The following is a 26873-nucleotide window of genomic DNA, read 5'->3' as shown; positions in this document are numbered from 1 at the left end:
GATGTCATGTTTTCGTGCGAGATAATCTGTATAAAAAATTTTCCTCAGTCAATACGAAGGTTATGTAAATTCGAAAGTCATTTGACCGTAGACTGTGGAGGTTATAACATCGTTTTGTTTTACACCACGTGTATTTGACGAGATTTATGTTGATTTCGTTTTTAGAACCAAGTCGCTCTAGGTTCGCTCTGAGCTGTCACTTTTGTATGGATTTTGTAAATATTAGAGCGAACCTAGGGCGACTCTGATCTAAAACCGAAATCAGCATTAGTTAGTTGGAAGTGGAATTGTCGCCATTTTTTACGCAGAGAGGTTATTGAAGGCGTATGACCTAACCTAAATTACGATGAAGGACCAACCTAACATTGGAATACCAGAGGATCCGGGAGATGGAAAAACGTTCGAAACCTACGAATACCACGCAAATTATGCTGCACCGTACAGACTTATTGCGGAGCTGGTAGACGATAAAAATGGAGAAATACGGATCAACAAACTATCATTGGGGAAACTACTATCGAAGACAAAGGAATACAAAGATACCGTAAACAACATGAGACCGCTCGGTCGGAAAAAGCTGCTGGCATTCGTGAGTTCGTTTGCAGTGGCGAACAAACTACAAAGAGACAGAACAATGAAAGATAACGGGCCCTATTCTCACAGTCACGTCACCTAGTGACTCTCTAGTCTAGTAAATTTTGTTCTAGTCACTAGGTGACGTGACTGTGAGAATAGGGCCCAACAACTACAAATTCTATATCCCGCGTAGCTTTGTGTCGGTTAAGGAGTGGTAGCAGGTGTACCAGTCGAAATGACTACGGAAGAAATCAGAGACAATATGCAGTGCAAAGTCCCGATTCTCAATGTATACCGACTTAACCGTTACGTCGATAATCAAAAAACCCTAAGTAACAGAATCAGCATTACATTCCGTACCAACAAACTACCAACAGAAGTTAAATTTTACTGCTGAATTAACAAGGTTCAACCATTCTTTAATAAGCCCATCCTTTGCCATAATTGCCTACGTTACAGACATAAAACGGAGTCGTGCAGATCGAGGAAAAGGTGCTCTGACTGTTCACTACAGCATAACGACACGGAATGCGACGATTGTAACAACCCCCAAAAATGCCTCTACTGTAAAACGGGTACACAACATCGAACGACGGACTCGACTTGCCCAGAATGGACAAGGCAGCGCAATATCAAAATAATTATGGCTAAGACAAACTTGACATACTTAGAATCTCGAGAAATGAACCCAGTGCTAACACAAAACCGATATGAATTATTAGAAAAGGTTGACGAATTCCCTCCGCTGTCGAGCAACTACGCGACGATGACCGGTGGTAACTACAAGGCGAAGGATCCATTTCAGTACAAGAAACAGAACAAGCGAACGATGAATGAAACAAATATCGCTGAAACAATCACCGTATACAGTAACAGCAAGAAAAAGGTCAAACACACCGAAGACAAACAAGAGGAAAACAACGGGGTAGCGCTGTTCAACAAATACCGTATCACCGACTTCGACCGTTGGACTCAGCACATTGAACAACAACGACAAGAAAACATCGAACAACAACTAAACAACACTACTACAGCAAAAGGAGGTACAACCACAATACCAGGCGGAGAGGAAACGGACAGAACTCGATTCAGATTATGGAAGTGCGATGAAAGAAAACCACCCGGCGAAACAAAGGCTGGTCTGACACAATGGATGAAGAACAAACGTAAAGATTTTAGTAAGTAGAACTGAATATTAATGGAAACTGATCTAAAAAATTTTCAATGCAACATGCAAAGCCTGGAAAGGAACAAAGACGAACTATCTAGAGTATTAAATAAAGAAAGTTATGATATAGCGCTGTTATCAGAAACATGGAGCAAAAAGGAGTACGAGTATCTAGACTCAAGAACAGACGGATATGGTGGTGCAGCTATAATCACTAAAAAAGAGCTTAAACCTAAAAAAGTTGATGTACCGAGCTTTGACAAAGTACAATGTTTAGCCAGGGAAATCGTTAGTTCAAATCTAATCATCCTATCAATATATATATTTCTCCAAGCATAAACGCAATCGATCTCAAACATAATCTAAAACAAATTTTTGAGAGAATAAAATATAAACGCCGGATAATTATAGGGGGAGACTTCAACTCACACCATTACACATGGGATAAACGCAAATCGGACCTAAAAGGTGCCATTGTAAGGGACATCATCAATGAATCTAACCTATTACTCCTAAACAACGGACAGGTAACATTTGTACCCGTAGATCTAAACAAACAGGCCTCCGCAATCGATTTAGTAATGATCTCACCTGCGCTATATCAAGACACAACCATGAACGTGTTAGATTACGGTATAGGCAGTCGGTTACTCAAATCAGCAACGCTAAAAAAATACCAACACGTTATTTCACAAACGATAAGAGAGTAGACGAAAACATACAAAAGCTAAATGCAAACGATGTGCAATTTATAGGAGATCTGCGGTCACAGGTACAGAAAATTATCAAGAACGCTCGACAAAAAGATAAACGAGTGCCTAAGTTCTGGTGGAACGAGAACATAGAGAAAGCATGGGAAGCGAAAAGAAACGCGCAGGCGGCATATAACAAAAAAGTGGAATTCCTGAGTTATTGAACTTGAAAAAGGCTGAAGCTGTTTTCAGAAAGATGAAGAACGATGCATCACGAGAAAAAATTCACAACTACGTTAGCACAATAAATCCGGCAACTCCAACAAAAATTATTTGGAACGACATTCGTCGCTTAACGGGACGAAAACAGGTTAAAGAAAATGTACTAGTACACGAAGACAAAACCATGGCGCTGGAATTTTTAAACAAAAACTTCCCAATTGAAGAGATGGCAGCCATGGAACCATTCTGCTACTCCACCGACCGCGACGTTCTTAGTAGAGAGATATGGGATAATTTTCTATCTAGAAAAAATAAACCCTCTGCACCAGGATCCGACGGAATTACATATAAAATAATGAAATGACTGCCTAGCGAAACACAAAACACTTGTATTGAAAACCTAAATACTATCTAGAGAACAGGCAGGATCCAAAAAAGCCTAAAAACAATTAAAATAATAGCTGTTCCCAAACCTGGAAAAAATCCGGAAAGCCTTGACGGAATCAGACCAATAATTAACTGTCTTACCAAAACACTCAACGCTGCAGTTCTATTATACTATCAGGCGTTACTAGAAAAATGCAAGTTACTACCTGATTTATCCTTCCGAAAGGTTTCCGAAAGAAAAAATCTACAACTGACTGTCTAAACTTCGTGTACAATGAAATCAACAGGATTAAACGGAACAAAAAAGTCGCTGCTACAGTATTCGTAGATTTAACTAATGCATTCAACATGGTACATGCAGATACATTGGAGGAAATACTAATTACCATGAACACCTCCCAGGACTTAATCAATTACTTCGCCGCCTTTCTCCAAAACCGAACAATTCAACTACAAGTGGTCAAGAATACTTTAGGCGAACGACCAGCAATGGTCTTCCGCAGGGTGACGTACTCTCCCCGACGCTATTTAATGTATACACGGCAAGTCTTCATCGCCGACGATTTCGGTGTAATTGGTAAAGGTAAAAACATCGAGGAAGTAAATCAAAGAGCTCAAGCATTCATGTATGAATTTTACGCAGAAAGCAAAACGACTAAATTTATCAATTAATCCCAATAAAACCAAAGCGATCATCTTCCAAGCTAGAAGTGACAAAGAATTAGATCTGCTGATCGATAACGTAAAGATCGAAATAGTGCGACATCACAAATATCTCGGTATAACCATGGACAAATACTTCCGAACGGAGGACACCCCGAAACGTTAAACCTACTGTACAATGGCCTGATGCGAAACGTCGTAGAGTATGGAGCAATAATCTATTGCTCTACAAGTCTGAGCAATTTGAATTCGCTGAACATTGTTAATAACCAATGCCTACGAAAAATTACTGGCTGCACGAAGAGCACACCCTTAAACACACTACATGCGATAGCTGCCCAACAACCTCCGCAATTTCGGAGACTACATCGTTGGAAATAATTTGGTTAAACAACGCTTCAAGGAATCGGTGGTATGGAAACAACTAGAAGTCCTAATTCAAGAGCAATAATAAACGATACTCATATCCAGAAAAAGTGTTGCTAGAACCTAAAGATATTTTTACGATGATGTCGGCACTAGTTGTAGCGAAGGAAAACTTTGATACAGTGGAAATCCGCACTAATATGCAAGATGATGATTGGAACAAAAAAATAACTTCAAAGCGGGTACTCAAACAACTTGCCTTAGGAATGATCCATGGAAGATACGTCAAGAGACAAATTATATACACGGATGCATCCAAACAGGGCGACATTTGTGGCATTGATGTGTATCACGAACGAAGCAACACGAGACTTTCATTGAAATTAAAACACACAGTGTGCATAATGTCTGCTGAAATAGAAGCAACATTCATTGCATTGCAGCTAATCGAACGAAACTCGTTATCTGACGCAGTGATCATGTCGGATTCCCGATCCGGTTTAGAATTCATCAATAAGGCAATGGACGAAAATGAACGAGACGAAATAACAATCAGAATTCTACGCATGGCGAATAAAACACGAACAACATTGAAATGGATTCCTGGCCAGGTCGATATCCATGGAAACGATATAGCTGACAGTCTGGCGAAGGATGCGTTGAAGAAAGACACACTAGCAGATAATAAGATTTTGATACATGACGCGCTCAATTACTTCAAAGCACTGGCTGAACAATGTACACAACAGTGGTACGTAAACTACACAGCGGAGCTCGGAAAAGGTTGAAAATTTTTTGCCTTACAAAACTCGATACGTAATGAACCTTGGCATAAAGAGTTCAAGCTGAACAGCAAAGAAATACGCGCACTCAACAGAATTTTTGCAGGGCACGATTTCTCTAAATATAGTCTATACAGAATGAGACTAGAGGACGACTGTATTTGCGACGTCTGTGACGAGATAGAAGATGCTAAACATCTAATACTGTTCTGCGTAAAATACCTTATAACACGAGTGAAATATGATCTGGACAAATTTAGTAGTATCCAAGAATTATTCGAATCGAAAAATGTAGTTGTTTTCAAAAACATAATAAATTTTCTCAAAGAAATACAAAAGGAAATCTAGCCACACTGCCACGGTTCAACCGCAAAGAGGAAAGTCGACGGACTGTAAACAAAAATTGATGGCGATATAGCGTATCTGGCTGTGCCAAAACACCGTGGTGGTCGATTGACTGCTGCAACAAGAGACAGAAGAAGAAGAAGACGAAATTCGAAAGTAATGGTCATTAGCACAAGAGTTGAAACTGAGTCTGAGACGAAAAAGTCGATCTGGTAGGACTGCTGTCTATTTTCGACCTTTGACGGTAAACTTTTGATCCAAGAGGCGTAGTGGATGCAATTGGGATCAGTAAATAGCTGCAGAATGGTACTTAGAAATAGAATCAGTGGATTACAAGGCTTGCGGAAGGTTGAAAATGTCCGCCTTCCACGGTACTACTTCTGCGGCGGGTGTAACTTGGACTTCAGTAGCATTAAACTTCACATCTTCGTCGATGCCAGCGAAGCCGTATACGGGGCTGCAGCGTATTTTCGGATTGAGACAGTTCACGTTAGTGATGGCAAGATCGAAGGTCGCACCACTGAAGCGTCTCTCGATTCCTCGTGTTGGGAGCCTGACATGCAGGTTCCATCGTCGAAATGTTGTCCTTTGAGGTAAAGCAGCGGTACTTCTGGCGTGATTTGAGGATTGAGCTATCGTGAAATCAATCGGACCATCGACGGTACAAGCATTTCGTCGTTTTTCGGATTGGAGAAATCCTCAGCTTAACATAGCTGAGAGGGTGGCGATGGATTCCTTCTCAGCTCAACATAGCGAACGCTATGACCAAGTGGAACAAAAAGCAGTATGTATACTGATGGGCCATGGTTTCCTGTATTTTCCGGAAAAGAAATGGCCAGAGCAAGGTACAATTACGCCGAACGACCAAGAATTGTGGAGCATGCCTTTTCCATGACATCAAAATAACGGAGCAAAACCTGGATTGTCGGTGGTTTTTGCGATGGAAGACTTGAGTGCAGACAGTAGCTTATGTCTAAACTTTTGTCAAACTGTAACAGAAAACAAGAGTCTCTGAAGATCGATTCTGACGACTACGAAAGGGAAGAAATGAAGGGGAGCGTGCCGACAAACACGTCGTCGCTGACTCGAGAGGAGTACTAGGCAGCGGAGGCGTATTTCTGGAGATCAACACAAGCAGACATTTCCTGTGGTATCAGCTAGATAATGATAGCTATCTATACATGAGTCCTTTCCTGGACCAACAGAATGTGCTCATGATGGAAGGAAGAGCCGCTCGGATATCGTCGTTGCCATTCGAGCTTAAATTTCTGACCATCCTGCCGAAAAGACATCCGGTAACCGACAAACTTCTTGAACACTATTACCATCAACAAGTAGCACATGCCAAGATAGAAACCTTCGTCGACGAAATCTGGCAATGTTTTTGTGTGCAACATTTGCTGGCGGGGATGAAAAGGGTAGCGAAATCGTGCATTTGGTGGAAAGTAAAAAAAAGTGCAGACAGCAGAACCGTAGAATGGCACCACTACAAGTGTCGCGTATCACGCTAAATCAGTCGCCGTTCAGCTATAGCAGCGTAGATTTTTGCGGATTTTTTACCGCCACCTTTGGCCGTAGATCGGAGAAGCGGTACGTCTCTTTGTTCACCTACTTAACAACGAGAGCCGTACACCCTGAGGTCGCTCATAGTCTGACGACTCAAGCTTGGTGACCATACACCGTTTCGGGTACCGCAAAGGCAAATCGTTGCAGTTTTTTCGAGCAATGGGACGAATTTCTAAGCATCCAGCAAAGAGGTCGTAAGACAAATTCGAGCAGAAGAACAATGAACGACGATATGCTGCTGACTGTACTCGCAGAAGCTGAGTTTCTTACCAAATCGCGCCCTCTGACGTACAGATCAATAGAGCCAGAACTGGAAGAAGCACTGCCGCCGAATCAATTCGTTTGTGGCGTTGGCGCATTTTTCGTACAATATGTCGTACTGCCGATGAACCAAGCTGCAGCTTTGTGTGACCGTTACAAACGATCCCAATTGTCAGCGGACAGACTGTGGACTCGATGGGTGTCCGAATACTTGCCGTCTATAAATCAGCGGACAAAGTGGCATACGGAGACATTTCCACCAGCGAGTGGTGATCTGGTGTACATCGATAAGGAAGAGCTGGGTTCGTGGTTTCGTCCTCGAAGTTTACAGCGGAGCGGACGGTAGAATCAGACAAGCCCTAGTGAAAACGTCAAAAGGTGAGTTTAGGCAGTTAGTTACGTAAATCTGGTTCGGCCAAAGTAACTTCGCCAGAGTTACGGGGTGGGGCGCTGTGTACGCACCGCCCAAGTACAACCGACTGCAAGCATCCCCTTGTGATGAGATATTGTTTTTTTTTTGCGGTTTAGGTACGTCCAAACATTGGAACAATTGACGGGGTTGTCTCCGATTAGAGTTTGAATTACGCTGATCTGCTGACACATGGGGCTGGATGTTTTAAAGACCCCATGCAGTGAAGATACTGGACTACAAAGTTTGCATTCGGCATCAGTCGCAGCTGACGGGAAGAGCACAGTTCCCAGCACATCCTGGGACATCAAAAACCCCAAGTGTTCCCATATTTCAGCCAGAGAGAAAAAAAAACCAGTGTTGACTTAATAAAATTGTGATACTGTGGACCGTAGTTTCCCAGCTTTGAAATATTTTTTTTTATTTCGATTATAGAGGTTTTAACCATAAGGTCATTCGCCTCTTCGGGTTAGAAAAATCTCTTATGAAAAATTTCTAACCCCAAGTGCGGGGTCGGGACTCGAACCCAGGTGCACTGCGTACAAGGCAATCGATTTACCAACTACGCTACGCCCACCCATACCTTTAAATATTTCTGACCCTCCATAAGTAAAAACATTCGTGATTCAGTATTAACGATTGTATCCTTCGATGGCTAATTCATCCAAGAAGGCCACGGTTTTGATCACTGTTCTACAGTGGAATTGCAGAAGCATTATTCCGCAAATCGATTCCTTTAGAATTGTAATAAATAATTTGAAATACGATGTTTTTGTGTTCAGAAATAGATCTCAAGTAATGGAGTACTTGCGGACGGTCTCCCAACCCATGGTGCAACAAAGAGTGCTCAGACGTATACGCGGAGAAGGCTGCCGCCTTCCAGGGTGACGAATGACCCGAATGTGACTTTAGAAATGCGAATGAAGAGGAAGGAAATCCAGTGTCGTGTCATACGTTGACAGCACATTCTTCTTCTGTCGAGCTTTCCACGCAACCCGTAGTACATCTATTGACCAACCTTCGATAAATTGAACAGGTTTTCGAGCAAAGCAAGGATTGAGAAAAAACAGTATGTGGAATGCTACTTGCCAATAAACGATCAGGAGCCTGTACGTTGTGATTTTGTGACACGTTCCTTCACATTAGTCAGCAATGCTGTGGCTTCAACGACCATTCGAACAGGGATCTGTTTGCACAGGGAAGGACAGTTTTCGTTTTCTGCAAATGCAAGAATAAGATGAATGCTCGATGTGTTTTTTCCTACATCAACGATGCTATAAAATCACAGCAGTCTCAACCATCGGACTTAGATACTCTCTCTGCTCAAGTTCATCAACTTTTCGGCCAGAATGAAATGCTTAGTAAACGGTAAAAACATTGCAATTGAGCGCGCTGCTAGTTGATCACCAAACGATTCCAACTGGCCTAAACTAGCTGTCTGAAAGGACCAATCGCTTGATGCTTCAAGGTTGCCACGTTTTAGCTGGAATAACTACACCTTTCGTCAACGTAGCAGTTGGGATCCAATAACCGTTACTGCAGCTTTGGATGTACGCACTCCACTAGCATCATTCTACATTATCGGTCCGGTCCTGAAGTCGGTGATGGCAGAGAGGGCTTTCTGCCTGCTATTCCAGGCAAGTATAATGTTTTTGAACCTGCTTTCCCTTATTATTTCTCGTATTTTAGCAGCGCTGCTTCAAGGAGCCTCCGGATATACTACCAAAATGCACGTTGATTAAGCACCAAAATAGACAAATTAGGAATGGTCGGTCCCTCTTGAACAGCCGTAACACTCGCGGCGGGGGCGTTTTGGTAACAGTATCGCTTAAACTAAAAGCTTATATTGATCGCGTAACCATCTCCAATACGCTCAAACATTTGTAGGTCGTTGTTGATATACCGCAAAACGCACTAATTATCGGCATTGTATACTTGCCCCGCATAGAACCATTGAGTTCGACAATATCACGATTTAACTCCCATACTTCTGCTATTCTATTTGGCGACTACAACCAATCAAATCTTAAGTGGCGTATTTCGGAAAGACACACCATAGGGGCCGTACACTAATTACGTAAGGCTTTTTAGAGCTTTTCAACCTCCCCCTCCCCCCAGATAAGAGTTCGTAAGATTTTGGTGAACTCCCCCTCCCCCTACATAAGATCTTATCATGATTATCGTAATTAAAAAATCGAATTGTTATTTCATCAAATAATAAGATAGCGAAAACGATATGTATAGAATTATTATAAGAAAACTCATGACAAAATTTAAATCATCTGCAGAATTTTAATTGCATGCCAATCTCGCCCAGTAGAAAGAATGACTGTTATCAGATATTCAGTAACTCCAATTTGGTCCACCTGATCTGCTTTGCTATATTCCACTTGCTTTGAATCTATTTTCTTGTGATGTAGAATTTAAAAGAGTTCATAATCTCTTCTGGCATGAATTTACTCTGAGTTCCAGCTGTGACGCTTATCATACACATAGCTCCGAGTTAACCATCTTCGAATTTTCTTGAATTAAAATGCAGTTCACACTCTGGAAATATTCTACATTCTACATACCTTTGACAATCGTTTGTTAGAAAATTTTCCAGATACCTTGCGGGTTTGAATCGAACGTTTGAAAAGAACAAAGTCGGTCTAACAATACGAAGGGCATCAACACTTCTCAACTTGTAAGACATATTGTGAGTCCAGTTCCCGAACAGAACAATGTACAACCAAGACCCAAAAAATACTCATATTGTTTGATATACAAGGATTATATGGTACAAATGAAAATAGTTCACTTTTCTTATTAAAAAGAATATTTTCCTTACGGGTTTAATTCTTTAAACTTGTTTTATGATATTACGTAAGAAAGGACAAACCCTCCTTCCCCCTCAGATAAGAATTTAAAAGATATTTTGAAACTCCCCCTCCCACCATATGTCCTTGCGTAATTAGTGTATGGCCCCATATGGTGACCCGCTGGGCGCACATATGCCTGTTGCTTGCTGCGCTCTCCTGGATGGGTTTGTACTAGCATGGGTTAACCCAAATTAATTCGTTATTAAATCGAAACAAACGTCTGTTGGATCTTGTTCTCACAAATGATATGGCTCTATCGGTCACTGCAGTGTTGTTATCCATCGAACCCTTGATTGATATTGCTGCTGATCACCCTGCTCTTAGAGTTGCATTCAATTTACCTACTCAAATTGTCTCTGAAGGGCCTTCCGTCCGTCCGTCACTGAAAGCGAGAAGTGCGATTTGTTTGCGAAACTACCATGTAAACAAACCACCGAGAATTGTCAAACGAAGTTCATCCGGCTGATTTTGTGGGGTTATGTCGGTTGGTGTAAAGGCGGCATTTGATCGAGTGGATCATGGAATTTTCCTTAAAATAAATTGGAACAACTCGGTATATCAGTGATGGCTGTGGCTTGGTTCAGGTCATACTTGACAAACCGTTTGGTACAGGATCAAATTGTATCGACAACAGAATCTTTCTCAAACCGGTCTGGAGTTTCACAAGGTAGTAACCTCGGTCCATTGCTGTTCTCGCTTTCTATAAACGATGTTTCCACGCTGATTCCACCGGGCTGTCGTTTCTTTTACGCGGATGACGTGAAAATTTTCAAAATCATCTAACGCCTTTCGGCCTGCTCGGGGCTACAGAATGTGCTGCATATGTGGTGCAAAAATAACTTTTAGTATCGCAAAATGCAGCATCATTTCCTTCCACCGAAAAAGCTCGCCGTATGATTATGAAGCCCTCTTACACGGGGTAGAGCACATTAAGTATTTTGGCGTCACTCTGGGCCGCGAAATGGCTTTTAGATTTCACTACGACAATATCTTGTCATAAGTAAACCGACAATTAGACATCATCTTCAAAATTGCAGCAGAATTTCGAGACTCTTTTTGCTTAAGATCATTGTAATGTTCACTTGTACGCTCGTTGCTGGAATCTAATGCTGTTTTATGGTGCCCTTTTTCCTTCTTGTTCATTTGATACGGTTCAATGCGTTAGCACAACTGGTCTTTTACGATTTTTACAATATGTGAAAATTAAAATCAACTTTCAAAATTCCTGTCCATAGGGTCTTGTTGACGCAGCTTGCTGCTGCATGTTGAGATCCTATTCCTGGGCGGGGAAACATTAGTGGCGTTGTCTACCGCACCTTGGAGGTCATTCGGTGCGTCTTCTTTCGCGTTTTCGTTGACGTCCATATCGTCATCAGTACTGCATTCATGATGCTCGGGTTGGATATTCTTATTTGTTTCTTGTACCTACGGCTCGCTGTTGTAAATCCTTCATCGGCATTTGATTCATTATTGGTAGTGTTGGTTGGGAGGCATTGTGTGTAATCGTTGTTACTTCGCTGTTGCTAATGGCAGTTGGTTTGGTGGTACTGGACCCGATCATTGTTGAGCTGGTGTTTGTTACTATCCGCAGGTCCGCAGTCGTTGGTTTAGCAACTGGTTGTGGTTTAGCATACGACGACTTATACCCGCTTTGATCGTAACAGATGGAGTTTCCCTAGTAGCCTCTGTGCAAGGTTTTCCGTGGTGTAGTGGCTGATCACAGTATTCGCCCGTAGGAATCTGCCTTGGGTATGGGACCAGTGTCCGTTGAGAATATGTAATACCTTGAGCTGATTTGTATGGGATGGTCAAAAGTAAGACAGAATAGGTTTTTCGGACGCATTTTAACCACACGAATGTTGTGAAGCCCTGGGAAGAAGTTCCTCCAAGTATCTTCCTTAACACTATCCACCTCTCCATATTTTGACATGAGTTGCTTTATAGCGGCGAAACTAGTACGTGACGCCAGGTCATGTAGCTTTATTTCAATACTGTTATTATCAATATACGTTGGGATGCTGTATAAAATGTCATCACATTCGACAATGTGTTTCAAGTTCTTCTGCGAAGCAAAAAATTTGGTAGGCTGTAATTCGGTGTACCAGGGTTTGGCCGGAATCGTATTTTGGATCTGAAAAAAATTCCTTTCCCGTTTTCTGAAGTTTGTTTGAGGTACCACTGTTGCGCGTTTGTATTTCCAAGATGCAGAAAGTAATTCACCACGCCGTGGACAAGCATTTTGTTGTTGCAGATTTGGTCTTGTTCTAGAGCTGCTTTCGCCAAGTGGTCAGCTATCTCGTTTCCGGTGTGTACCGTAATCCAATGCAATATGGTTTGAGTTTTTGAAGCCATGGATAATAAACCTTCTATGATCTCGTCCCGGTAGCGGTCCTTTATGTTTGACTGGATGAACTCCAATCCTGCTTTTGAGTCTGTCGTGATAACAGCGTTGGTGATTCCGGAGCGCCATACATACTGAAGGGCAACCTAGGGGCAGATCACACTAAGAATGTATAAAAAATTTGCATCAAATTAGAAAAAATGTATTTAATTTTCATTTTCGCATCAACTTTGCAACTCCCTCGCAGAAAAGTTTGTTCAACAAACGTCCTACGCTGATCCACTTTGTTCGACGTTTTGTGGATTGTAGGGCTAGTTTTTTGTAGGGTTTTGACATCTTACACGCAACGTAAAATACTTTATGAATTTCTATTTTGATCTAAATAAACGCATTTAATTTCGATGATTTTTAAAAATTTATCACAAGTGATCTGCCCCTAGAGGGCGACCCATAGTGTTCGAGTTTTAGGCTGAGGCGGAAGTTTGATGATCCCTCCTATGTGCCAATTCCGCAGAACTCCCAGTTTTTGGACGCATCAGTATAGGTAATACGTTTGCCCGTATATTTGCCGTGAATTAAAGCGAGAGTTAGCTGTTTTAAGGTTTTGCTATTGGTTGATTTCTTTTTCCAGGTGCCGCCCGGTAATTCGGTCTCGATCTGTACTTCATTCCACTGGGCTTTGCTGGCGTGTGAAGGAGATAACGTGCGGAGAGTCGATGTGTGATCTAGAGCCATCTGTTCGATGAAACTGTACCGATTATTATCTTGCTCCTGGTCCTGATCTATTGTGATATCAAGTTGTTGTTTGACGGCTGATTCTCGGTTGTAGTGTTTTGCTAGCTGTTTGCCAGCGTTCTGTTCGCGACGATACTTGAGTGGGAGTCGACCTGTTATTGCATAGCAGGTTTGAATTTTCTTAGGAAAGCCTCTGCTCTTGCCACGATTGTCGCTCTGGAAGCACCTTCGATGAGAATCGCGAAGTCGTCGGCGTACTGTACAAGTATTACACCTTCGACTTTGAAGCTATGAAGTACTGCAGTATAGACGTTAAACAGAGTGAGTGAACAAACATCGCCCTGTGGTAAACCTTGACTGACGGTGCGGGTAAGCGTTTCACCAGCCACCTGAAGTTGGATTTTTCTGTTTGTTAGGAAGGTGACGAACCAGTTTGTCAGCTCTGGAGGACTATTCAGATTCAATAGGGTTTCTTCAAGTTTATCGATTTTTACGCAGTTGAAAGCGTTGGAGAGATCCACGAAAACTACTGCGGCTATTCGATTTTGTCTTTTGATCTGACAGATCCTATTCATAACGAACTCGAGGTATGTGGTGGTTGACATTCTCTTTCTGAAACCGAAAGATAGGCCAGGGATGACATTGTTTTCCTCCAGTACGTCTTCAAATTTCTGGAGAATGACTGAATTTAGCGGTTTCAAAGCACAGCTTACTATTGAAATCGGTTGTGTGCCGTCGACATGTTCAGAATTTTTTCCCGGTTTGCGAATTGCGACAACCTTGATCGTTTTTAGGTCCGTAGGTATTCTTTGGGTTCTCCAGATTAAATTCAGGTCCCTGATTATGATGTCTCTGACTGTTGTTTGGAGCATACTCAGTATTTGGTACGAGATTCCATCTGCTCCTGGCGCTGATGTTTTTGTTCTTCCCTGGACCTTCTTGGTGATGTGGCTCTGTCTCTACCGAAAGAACATCGTAGTCAACTCTGTGAGCTAGAGTGTCCTCTTGGCAAGGCTCAGGCTGAAAATTTTGGTCGAGAAATTCGTTTGCTGCTGTGATGTCGACGTGGACCAGGATATTTTCAACTTTTTTTCTGCGACCTGTTAGCTGTTTTAGTTTGTTTCATACGATGTGAACGGGCGTTTGTGGGTCGATGCTTGTCACGAATTTCTGGTAATTTGCCTTCGAAGATTCCTTCTTCTTAACGACGAAAATCGTTTCCTTCCTTTTGAAGTCCAATAGCTCCTTCATGCCACCGGTTTTGTTGAATAGTGATCTAGCTGCTTTTTTGTCTTTCCAGGCTTGCTCGACTTTTTAAGAACCACCAGAACTTAGGCGTGTGCTTGTTTTTTGGTTTCCTTTTGAAGTTCGGCTATAGAGGTTATCTTGCTGCCTTCCATATTTTTGACACATTCGTAGACTTTTTTCATATTGGTGAAAAATTGTGAACTCTGACGAGGTTTTATTTGTATGATTGTTTCCAGGGCCATGAGGTGTGACTGACAACTCCGTACTTAAGGATGTTTGTGGTCGCGTCTAGCAGTAATGATGAGGATACTAGCACAAGATCAATGGCCGAGGGTCTTCCGTTCAGGTTCACCCGGAAGAATACCTGTTCTTCCTGTTCGTTGTTTATGATAACTAGGTTTTCTCGTTTACTAAGTCGAGCAGTATTGATCCTTTGCTGTCCGTGTGTAAAGGGTAGTGAAATCGCCTCCGATTACAACTTTGCTTTGTGGAGAAGTTTTTTCACCTCGTGTTCGAATTCGGTAGCAGATATATTCGGTGCTACATATTACTAGAATATCTGAATGAGCAATGTGCCGGCCTACTGCTTGGATTTTTGAGAAATCGGATAGCGGATATTCTCTGGACTTGATCTTGTTAATTATTATACCTGCACCTCAATCCCGAGCAAATACTCATGGGTTCAAATACCACATAGCCCCTTGAAAAGACCTTAAACATGGTCCGTGCCAAAATTCACAACCATCAAGACACCATAAAATGGTCTCAATAACCCATAAATACACCAATATATGGTATTTTATATGGGATCTACCGGACCATGGTGATGGTATTTTCATTGGTTGAACCAATTTCAAACACCCATGCCAAACCCCATGAGCATGGGTGTATTATGGGCTTTTCGTTTGCTCGGGATATCCATCACTTCTTGACTTCAGAAAAGAGAAAAACCCTGGTATTCTGTACTTCGATTGTTCCAGCATTCTGTCACAAGTGCAATATGATATCTCTCTTCAATCAACACTCGCGATAGCTCTTCCTAATGCTTTTCTAAGCTTTGGATGTTTATCTGAAATATTTTTAAAACAGTATCTGCCATTTACTCACGGTTTGTATTCTGTTCGGCTCTGCGTTTGCTTCTGCTCCGTGACCGTTCTTTATGCTTCGAACCGAGGCTGTTGCTCCGATGTATAGTACCCAAAGATTTGGGTACGTTATCCGTTCCGTTGCTGTTCGTGATTGTTTCAGAACCTAGCTGTTGGTTGATTTCTTGTGATCGTTGCTCTGCTATTTTTTGGGCCCATCTCTCGTAGTCCGTGACGTGGGATTTGTTGAAAAGGGCGATTCCGTTATATTCACCTGCATTTTTTTCCTTCTTGTCTGTATACACTTCGATGGTTTCCGCGTTGGTACCGTCTTCTCATCGTTTCTTCGATCTGCAGTTTTCGGTTCGATGGTTGTATCTTAGACAGTTGTGACACAGAACCGGTCTGTTGATGAAAGGGCGAACTGTGTTGATGCAGCAAAACATTCGGACGTCTCTAGGTAGCTGACTTGCGCGGAAGATGATTCCAATCCGATTAGTTGGTATTTTTCTGCCGTTCCCGAACCGATGCAATCTGTTAATGCTGATGATCGGGTATGGGCTTGTGATGTTTTTCCGAATCTCTTCAATTTACATGTTCGCCGGGACCCCGGTAACTACACCGGAAACTGAGACGAAGCTTCGTGGGATGTACGCTTTATAGTTGTTTTCCATCAGCAACTTATCGTGTTGTAGTTCATTAGCAGCCTGTAATGATCCCAAGTAGACAACGAGTTTGAATTTCCCGAGTGCTCTGATGTTTGTTGTACTTTTGCGGTACGTCTCTGATGTCGTGAAAGTGTTCAATGTAAATTAGTAGGGTAAGCTCTGCGGTTTCTGCCGTAACGTGACCCAATCAATTTGCCGCCATACGAGAACCGCCCCCGTTTACTAAATATGGAGCCACTGCAGGTAAGCATTATTTTCCGCAAAACTATTCACGAGCGACACGACTACTCAGCTTTGTTAACTCAGCTGAATGTGTACGCTCCTGTGAGACCCCTTCGTCGCTGTGACCTGCTGTTCATGTAACCCCGGAATACACAGCAATGTCAGCATGAATCGCTTCGATTCGATTGCTAGCGGTTCAACGAATTTGCGGATCTATTTGATTTTGATGTGTCGTTTAAAGTGTTTCATCGACGGGTACTTGAACTTTTTCATGTTGTTCGTGACACTTTGGTTTTTTATTCATTAAGACAATATATGTCAGATGAATGTTCAATATACAAATAAACAAATAAGAATGGAACTAAGATGTTGGGCTCTTCGCGAAAAAAAAATCCGAAAGACCTTCGAAACTGCGGATACAAACACATGACCAAGAATCATATTACACGACAAAAAAAAATGATATTGTATATCAGTATATTACGGAGCTGAGTAAAACAAAAAAAACTAAACAGTGATAACACGATAAACATATAAAAAACGAAACCATAAAACGGGACTATAAGAACATATAAAACTTTTCTTAGAATGCATTCTTACGCTGTGGCTGCTGGGCTGCCGGTTTCCGGGGAGTAATTGTAATACCGCTTCCTAATCGTTTCTGTGGTTGAATTGGTGGACCCTTGAAAACAAAGAATAACCAATAGTTACAAATAACCTAAACCACGAAATGATTACAATTGATGTATCTACCTGGTTGAGCTTTTTGGGAGGCGGCGGTTGATATATAGACCTCACTTCGCTGATGGTAATGGAATTGTTTTTCGCCTTCAGGCTGTCTATCAGCGTTGGCTCTGCCTTCCGCTTCCTTACCGTTATACTGCTGTTGGTGCCGAGTGGTAAACTTCGAACTCCACTAGCGTTTGCCACTGTACCGGCCGGGGTCGATCTCATCGCTGGTGACACCGTTGGCCTGTAAGCAACGTTAGCCATCTATCAACGACTGGTGAAATAATTTTAATTCCTAAACTTACATAACTCGCTTCACGTTCGATGTAAGGTTCTGTTTAACAATCATATTCGGGCCTGCCACTACCTTTCGCACAGTGGCTGCCCCCGGAATGGTTTTGGTGATTACCAAATCTTGCTTTCGTCCTAAACTACTGCTTAGAAGGGCAGGACTCATTGAGGAGGTGGAAGTGGAGGGGGAAGGATTACTGTTACTGATGGAACTGATAGACGGGTTGTTCATAGCAATCCGTTGACCAGTGCTGGTGATTTTTGTTATGCTAACACTATCCGACAATGGAGAAATTTGCTTCGTCATTTTAGGTCCACTTCGGGCGGCGGTCGCAGGAGAGCCAGCAGCAGCAGCAGCCTTTTGCTGTTTCTGGTTAGCCAATAATGCCGCAGCAGGCGAAGAATAAAGCCCAACTGGATGGATGTTTGACTGCTTGTTGGACGCAGCGGCTGCTCGTTGATGATTACTAATCAGCTGAGATTTCTTCGGCTTAGCTACAACTAAATGGCTTGTACCGCCGCTGATTGAACTAGTAGTACCACTAAGATTCATTCGTTGCTGCAATTCGCGAAGCTGCTGGGCTGCTATCGAACCGCGTGGTGCCGAAAGACCAGTGGAACTAGTGCTGGGGGATACCGTGGAAGAGCTGGACGTGGGTGGTAGATTGGATACTCTTTGCTGAGAACTGAATGTGGCTTGAGGTGCCGCTTGCGCGTTGATTGAGGACAATTGCAAAGATTTGGCGCTAGTGATTACAGGTACCTGCTGTCGAGGCGTTGGAGTTTGTTGCCTACTGATGTTAGTCTGCGATGGAACACTGGGCAGTGGGCCTCGTGTTAAGGGTTGAAGTACTCCAGGTGGGGGTTGTCTGGGGAGATTCGATAGTGGCGAATGCAAGGCGGACGTTCGATTTGGTTTACTAGTGGATGATCCAGGACGTTGCATTAGGTGCACGGGAGAAGCAATTTTGGAACTACCAGTGGAAGCAGATACGGAAGGAGCAGCTTTCATACTTTCCACGTTCTTGACAGCTATCGTCGGTTTTGCTAAATTCGTTATACTTTTTGCACCTAGCATGATGTCTTTGGACTGGTTCTTTTTCTTCTCTTCCGGATAAACGATACCCATGTTTATCTTCTTGACGACTTTTTCCTTGTCCTGGGGATTGGTGGTACCTGCGTTTATGGATGATGGATCTCGGACGATTATATGGGGTCGTGGAATTCCGTCGTCGTCAACATCGTCATCGTCACTGGCAACGACTGTGGTTGTTAGAGAAACTGGCTTCGGATTGTTGCTGCTACTGTTAGCTTCTCCCGGCTTTGAAACAGGTGGTGGTGGTACGCTGGGTCTTACTAACGATTGTGGAGCTACGGAATATTGAACAGGGGTATTTGGAGTAACATGTTTGCCCACTGTGGTTGAGGTTAATACTGGTGAAGGTGTGGCCATTGTTGTTACTGTGGGGTTGGGTGTACTTCTGGGAGGTATTGATATCGATGGAGCAGGCAGAGGGGAATTCAGGTGGGAAAAGGGACCAGACGATGCAGCGGATGACATCGGCATTGGCTGTTCATTGAGCATATTGATTAGGGCAGCATTACTGGACGAGCTGGGAGCTTGTGAATTCACTGGTGGGGGAAGCTGTGGAGATGAATGTGGAATAGGACTACCACTAGGTGCGCTGGGAGGAAATCCATTAAATTGTTTCAAAGAACTCAGGGCATTGTAAGGAGATACTCCAATCGACGATGCCGATGTACTTGCGGAAACGGCATTGGCTGTAGTTGTTGTAACAGTACTAGGACTCATTCCGCTAGACATAGATTTCGCGTAAAGATCTAGCAGACTTTGCAATGCCACAGATGAATTGTAACTAGTTGTCCCAGGGGCTCCTTGACCGTTCATGGCAGCAGAATATGAAAAATCCGGTAGGCCTCCCGAAGATCCAGGCAAATTGTAGTTCGGAAACGGTTGCTTGCCCATAATTGACGAATAGCTTGGATCATTGATTAATGGAAATGGTTGACTGCCGTATGGATACATCAGTCTATTCATGCTAGATCCATAACCAAAATCATTGCGATACATATCGGCTAAGGTTCCCGAAAGTCCAGGATAGTTGATCGGCGGATATGGTCCAATACCTGAACCAGGCGCACCTGGAAACCCAGGCCCCATAAAATTAGGCATCATTCCCAAATTCCCCAAATATGACGGCTTGTCATTGTTCTGAATTTCACGTTCATACGCTGCCCAAGCTTCCTTTTTATCTTCCTCGCTTAAATCCTGTTCCGGTTTATTCTCCAACAATGAATCATGTTCATGGTACTTAAAACAACAAGCCGGATGGTTTCTGAGCAACGAAGCCAGTAAATCATCCGCCGGTAGTATGGGCGTTTCTCGTACCTGATCAGCAACCTTCGATAAACTATACAACTCGGCCAATTCCGAAAAGCTGTAGTGCCGATCGATCTGTTGTTCATCGACCACGCGGAAGCTCATGGCTTGTTTCGTAACTGATCTTGAGTAAACCTTCTCTTCCATCGTTCCCATGGCTAGCAACCTATATACAAAACATTTCCGTTTCTGACCCAATCGGAATATTCGGAAAATATTCTGCTGATCACTGGAAGGATTCCAGGAAGTGTCCAAAATGATAACTCGGTTAGCTCCAATCAGATTTATTCCTTGGCCACCAGCTTTCGCTGAAATCAAGAAACACTTTGTTCGCTTATTCGATGGATCGTTAAAGGAAGTAATCATCTTGTGCCGAATTGTCTTTTGTGTTTTCCCATCCAATCTATAGTAATCTATACCCGGTTCCCAGGGCCCTTTAAACGCGCTGTATCCGTACACATCGGCAGCAGGATCTTTCTGTTGGGTATGTATCTTTGCCATGAAATGTTCCACCACGTTCAGCACAGCTACGAAAGCAGAGAAGATCAAGCACTTTTCGCCCCGCTCCTGACACTGTTTCAAAATCTCGAACATGACCCGCAGTTTGTTACTCGGGTACATAGACTCGAGATCGTTCGCCTCCAGATGTCGACGCCACCAGTCGTTGGTGACTGATAGAGCACCGGAAGAGATGTCATTGTAGTCGTCCGGTCGGTCATCATCCGAATCCGGCGTCGATGTGAGACGGAACCGGGCGTCGCGCTTTGTTTTCTCCTGAACGGCCGTTTCCCATGCCTTTTCGAGCACCTTGGGATGGGTCCAAATCTGTAAAAATAAAAAGATTATTATAAAATTTATAAAGACGATGAAACATATCAAAACTGGAAGTTGCTGCTACGAAAGCGGTTTTCGTAATTCGAAAAAGGCAAAAAATACAGCGAATTTCATAGGAATATCGTATGATTTTTAGCCACAAGTAGCACGTATGTAAATCATAAGATTATCTTATGAAACGACATTTATTTTGTTAAATCGGGTTGTTATGATTTCATGTTCCATAAGGTATCTTTGAATTATCATAAGACAATATTATACATTTCTCTTATGTTTATGAGAATCATAAGATACTCGTATGAAATTCGTACGACTGGCATATGCAATGTTATGGTAATCATTAAAGTCGTATGTTTTTCATATTAATCTTATGAAAACATAGTTTTGTTACACTCAGCCAAAAAATACAGTGAACTTCATAAGTATTTCGTATATTTTTTAGCCACAAGCAGGACGTATGTAAATCATAAGATTATCTTATGAAGCGGCATTTATTTCGTCAAATCGGTTTGCTATGATTTAATTTTCCATAATGCATCTTCGATTTTTCATAAGACAAAATTATATATTTCTCTTATGTTTATGTAAATCATAAGATGCTCGTATGAAACTGAAGCGAGTAACATATGCAATACCCAATAAAGTCTTATTTTTTCATAATCATCTTATGAAAACATAGTTTTATTATTTTTCTATACATCATAAGATAATTCTTGTGAATTTCGCTGTATGATTTGGCTGGGTGTACTTTTCTATACATCATAAGATAAATTTCGCTATGTGTTTTGCCTTTAGTGAGTTCTAATCCGTTGGAAAAGAATCGTAGCAACCTTTGACAAGAAAGGAAGTGAAAATTTTCCGCAGCTGTTCTTTGCTCACGTTATTGAGTGTAAATTGTAAAGTAGATAAAAACTGTTTCAAGAAGAGAATCAAACAGTACAAAGTTAAACGTCTCGAATTGAGCAAGTTCTGATGACATTGCTTGGTGTCGGTGGATACATAAGTACAGCGAAATGCATATATTACAACCCCAGAAGACAACTCTGAGCACTCGTTCACGCACGATTCACGACATTAGCTTGCATCTATCAACTCAAGCAACACATAGGAATCGAAGCACATTCCGGATTGAGATGTCATTGTCATTCGACCGCATACAATATGTTAGGATGAACATGATTTTGGACACCGAAACTCATCAATGCTGCAATTGGGAGATCTACGATTATTGAATTTGAAGATTTTTTTAGGATTGAATGCATACATATAAGGTTAATCGGACGCCCATCGGGTGAGACCTTTCCTTTTATTCTTGTTAAAGTTGCCCTAATCCATTAGAATTTTTTTTAAATTATTTATATCGTATGTTAGATCGTTTCGGAAAGCCGAACACCACAAAAACCTTTTTATGTTGTAATCATAAATGGAAAACCTAGCGTGTTAGTCTAGCATCTTCAGCTTAATTTTATTTTTTCACGGTTGTATGATCTGTCATGAGGTTTTTTTCATACGTTGCTCCTCTAGTATATATGGGAATCGATATCATCAGTTTGTAATCTACGAAGCATACTGGGCTTACACAATGCCACGCAGTGTAGGTTTCTTCACATTTATCTCTACTGTCAACGACTAGATTCATTTTATGCGGTGGCACAAAGACGGAGCATTGAGTGGGATTATTGCGCCTTGTCAGCAGCGATTTACGATGGCTAAACATTCATTTGGCTCTAGAAGTTTTGAAAGTATCGTTGTAAAACAATTTGTTTATCATCCGTCATATTGCTACGAAATAATTGTGCTCGACGTCCGACGCAAAGTTTTGTGCTTTTCTGTTTAATTTTCGACTTGCAAAACGGTCTTTGTCATTTGATAAAAGTAAAAATTTGTAAAGTAAATCGAAGCTGGGAAATAAAAAATTGAAGGGGGGAAAAATACTTTTGTTACAGGCGAGTATTGTTACATGTCTTCATTCTTATGTGTCACGCGAGGCCAGTACTGGCAAAATTCTTGAGCTTTTCTTAGGAGATCGCTATTTACCTTAAAACCGCTTCATACAAACGTGCTCCGGAATGGCTCTGTCGCAGTCAAATCTTCAGATAGGCGCATAACGACAAGTTTCAATCTACTGAGAAAATCCTCAGAATGTTGACATCCGTAGTGCAAGAGTTCAGTATCAACCAATTTTCAGAATACTATTGCGGGGAAAAATAATGGAGTTATGTAAAAAATAAAAGATGGGTGGGTAATGTCTAGGACATAACCGGAGTGTCGTGACTACTCGTTTGACTTGTAATTCAAATCGAATGATACTCAATGAAATATGTGGGATTGTTTCAAGTTATTCTTTATAATAATTATGGTGGTTTTGAAAAGAACCTTTATTGTTGGCGTCTGCGTTGATAGGGGATGCGCTGGATTCTAAGCTGGTTGAGACATTCATTCATGAAATGAACAATTTTCTTCCTTTGAAATATCAATGTTAAAATCTCTCGAAACAACCATCGGAATCTTTTTCGTACAGAAATGAACACACTTAGCAAAAACCTAGGAGCGGGTAATGTCCGGGACATAACCGCGATGATCATATTCTTAAAATTCTGCTTGTATCTCTTTCAAATGGCTAAATTTTACGCATTAAGTTCGATTCACCGGGCTCAGCGAAATTTTCCTGGGGATCCCGTTCGTTAGTATATTCAGCAAAACAATTTTATTAACGAGTTCTCCGCATTGAATACAGGTCAATAATTTCATATAATGATTTCAACAAGCAGACAATGTGCATGTATGACAGGTGGGAGTGTTCTGAAGTGGTTTTAGTGGAGGTAACAACATAAAATCATGTATTGGACATTTTACAATGATTCTCCTTAACCCTGCAAAACCACGGGGTTGGCAGCAGAGGGTTAAGTTGTTTGGAAGAGATGACAGTTAATATATGATAACTAAAAATATAAAATTGTTCTATAAATTGCAAAGTTATTGCCGCGTTGACCTGAAAATTTGTCATTTCATTCATAAAGGAACAATCATTGAAATTATGTCAATTTATGCTTTGCAAGATTTGAAATAACTTCGAAGTGTGGTCACGACACCCCTGTTATGTCATATACATCACCAACCCATCTTTTCATCATTCGTTTTGGTGTAGCTTTCGCTTAGTGGCAGAGTTGCGACATTCACTTTCTTGGAAGGATTTGCAAAAACCTTCGAGTTTGTAGATTAGAAAAACATTTTCTTATGATTCACTGGTAAAAGTACAGAATTACCAAGCGCAAACTTAATACTAGTTAATAAAAGAAACTTTCTAATTAAATTCTTTTTCCATTTTACATTCGTCCTAATAAGGACGGTTTGTAGATAGCTATGTTGATACAAGACGGGAATCTTTTAAAACAATTAAAACCTTACCGACGATTGTTTTTACTGCGTACATACATCTTTCCCCTTTCGCAGCTCACACCGAATGAGCACAGTTTTCATCATGGTGTTCCTATTTATAGACTTTACAATGCAGATGGAAGGCCGTCCTTTTGTTCGATAAATGAAAATATTTTCATCATTCGTTTTGGTGTAGCTTTCGCTTAGTAGCAGAGTTGCCACATTCACTGATTTTCTTAGAAGGATTTGCAAAAACCTTCGAGTTTGTAGATTAGAAAAACATTTTCTCATGATTCACTGGTAAAAGTACAGAATTACCAAGCGCAAACTTAATACTAGTTAATAAAAGAAACTTTCTAATTAAATTCTTTTTCCATTTTGCCTTCGTCCTGATAAGGACGGTTTGTCTATGTTGATACAAGACGGGAATCTTTTAAAACAATTCAAACCTTGCCGACGATTGTTTTTACTACGTACATACATCTTTCCCCTTTCGCAGCTCACACCGAATGAGCGCAGTTTTCATCATGGTGTTCCTATTTATAGACTTTACAATGCAGATGGAAGGCCGTCCTTTTGTTCGATAAATGAAAATGTTTTCATCATTCGTTTTGGTGTAGCTTTCGCTTAGTGGCAGAGTTGCCACATTCACTGATTTTCTTGGAAGGATTTGCAAAAACCTTCGGATTTGTAGATTAGAAAAACATTTTCTCATGATTCACTGGTAAAAGTACAGAATTACCAAGCGCAAACTTAATACTGGTTAATAAAAGAAACTTTCTAATTAAATTCTTTTTCCATTTTGCATTCGTCCTAATAAGGACGGTTTGTAGATAACTATGTTGATACAAGACGGGAATCTTTTGAAACAATTCAAACCTTGCCGACGATTGTTTTTACTGCGTACATCCATACAATCTTTCCCCTTTCGTAGCTCACACCGAATGAGTACGCTTTGCAGCCTTCGATGTTTTGGTAGCATTTTTAGTGGCAGTTACTACCGCCTTTTCAGTGACTGCGTTTCTTAGCCTTTGGCTTTTTGGCCTTCTCACCGCCACCACCGTTTTTCCTCTCTCCGGTGGTAGCCAATTTGATTGGTCGTCCGATGCAGCTTCTCACGACCACGCACGTCTGTTATGCACTGCGTCTTACACACGTCTGGCTTTGAGAAAAGCTGCGACACCCCTATTTATAGGTTTTATCATTAATGTTGATTCTCATTTAAAGTAGTTTTTGAACTATTTAAACAAATTTTATATAGCAAACAACGTATCGGTAGCAAGCGTTGAACGTTTTCCTTCCGATTTATGAAACAAGATTGGCAATCCGTTTAGTAGAAGAAAAGTTATTAAGGTTCAAATTGTACGTAACGCTTTCGCTAATATTCACTACTATCGCTTTCTCGCTCGTTCTCGTGGCGTGCATGAGCCTTTCCTTTCCGCCCGGGTTCTAATGACATAACCGAAACTAATATGCCGGCTTTCCCCCACCAACTGCTCTCGTCAAGCAACCCAATACGAATAATCAAAGGAACAAACATGTAGTGAACCTATATATAAACTTTTCATTATTTTATTGTTCATTTGCTGCACCATTTTGACGGCTCTGTGCGGGATGGGCTGAAAATTTTCACTTTTCCGAGTCGTTTTCGAAAGATTTTTCAAAACACTATTTTTCCGTTGATAATGAATGTCCTACATATTCCAAAATTTAATACAACATTGGTACAAATATTTTCGACAAAATGCCGAAGAAATTGATTAAAACCATTCAGTACAACAAAAGATATAAGCGTTCAAAATCTTACATCATTTTTCTGCCGAAATTTTGAAAAGGGGCCCCTATATTGAAAGGTAAGTCGTTAGTCACGACAAAACACTAATCGCACACCGCGTGCATGACACAGGTGCATGCCAATGCTGATTTCGGTTTTGGATCGGAGTCGCTCTAGGTTCGCTCTGTATTGTCATTTTTATATGGCTTTAATAAATATTAGAGCGGACCTCGGGCGACTCGGATCTAGGACCGAAATTAAGCATTAGTTTGGAGGAAAGCGAGTAAAGGCGCTTTAACCTAGGCTTAATGAGCCAGGGTAAGGTGTAAATGCCTCTGTCGCATCCCAAAGGACCAAAGGAGTGACATTAACCTTCTTAGCAAAGTCACTCCCAACGTTTCGTTCTAACCCCCTGTAAACTGAAACGGTCGGTACGGTTGTCCTCGTTTCTTTCTCATTCAAGTTTCAAAACGATTCGTTAGTTGAATTGTTCATTAAATGAATAATTCAATTACCGTATAATATTGAAACATCTTCAAACCCAACTCTGCACAGTGGGCCTGGCCGTTTTAATATTTGCGACATTTTATAATATGCTTCAAATATTAATGTTGACAAGAAAGACAGTAAAGAATAACTGCAGGGTTTTCCAGGATGCTTTTCAATACTGGCTGTGTAAGAGTTAGAATAGAACAGCTCAGGTTCTTATCCGTTGATTGATTGCGTGTTTACTTAAAAATTATAAGGAAAGTTCATAAACAAAGTGTGTAATGGATGGTTCATGGAGTTAGAAACTTTCTTCATCAGACATATTTCAGCGAAAATTTCAATTACAAGTTTTTGATAACGAAAATTGCGAAAATTAGATG

The 26873-nt window shown here is 41.4% G+C and overlaps 1 protein-coding gene across 1 annotated transcript in view; it reads right to left on the bottom strand.

The window, feature by feature from the left end:
- The window catches only part of LOC131682415 (uncharacterized), a 57828-nt gene that overhangs the window by 971 nt on the left and 29984 nt on the right, over nucleotides 1-26873 (bottom strand). The window contains exons 6-8 of the mRNA XM_058963862.1: nucleotides 17632-20843; nucleotides 17351-17570; nucleotides 17198-17279 (exon numbers count right to left, since the gene is read on the bottom strand). Of these exons, the coding sequence (XP_058819845.1) occupies nucleotides 17198-17279; nucleotides 17351-17570; nucleotides 17632-20843 (3514 nt within the window). The remainder of the gene's footprint in view (nucleotides 1-17197; nucleotides 17280-17350; nucleotides 17571-17631; nucleotides 20844-26873) is intronic.

This window comes from Topomyia yanbarensis, chromosome 2, assembly GCF_030247195.1.
Source record: "Topomyia yanbarensis strain Yona2022 chromosome 2, ASM3024719v1, whole genome shotgun sequence".
NCBI classification, from domain to species: domain Eukaryota; kingdom Metazoa; phylum Arthropoda; class Insecta; order Diptera; family Culicidae; genus Topomyia; species Topomyia yanbarensis.
This window is presented reverse-complemented; position numbering and strand designations above follow the sequence as displayed.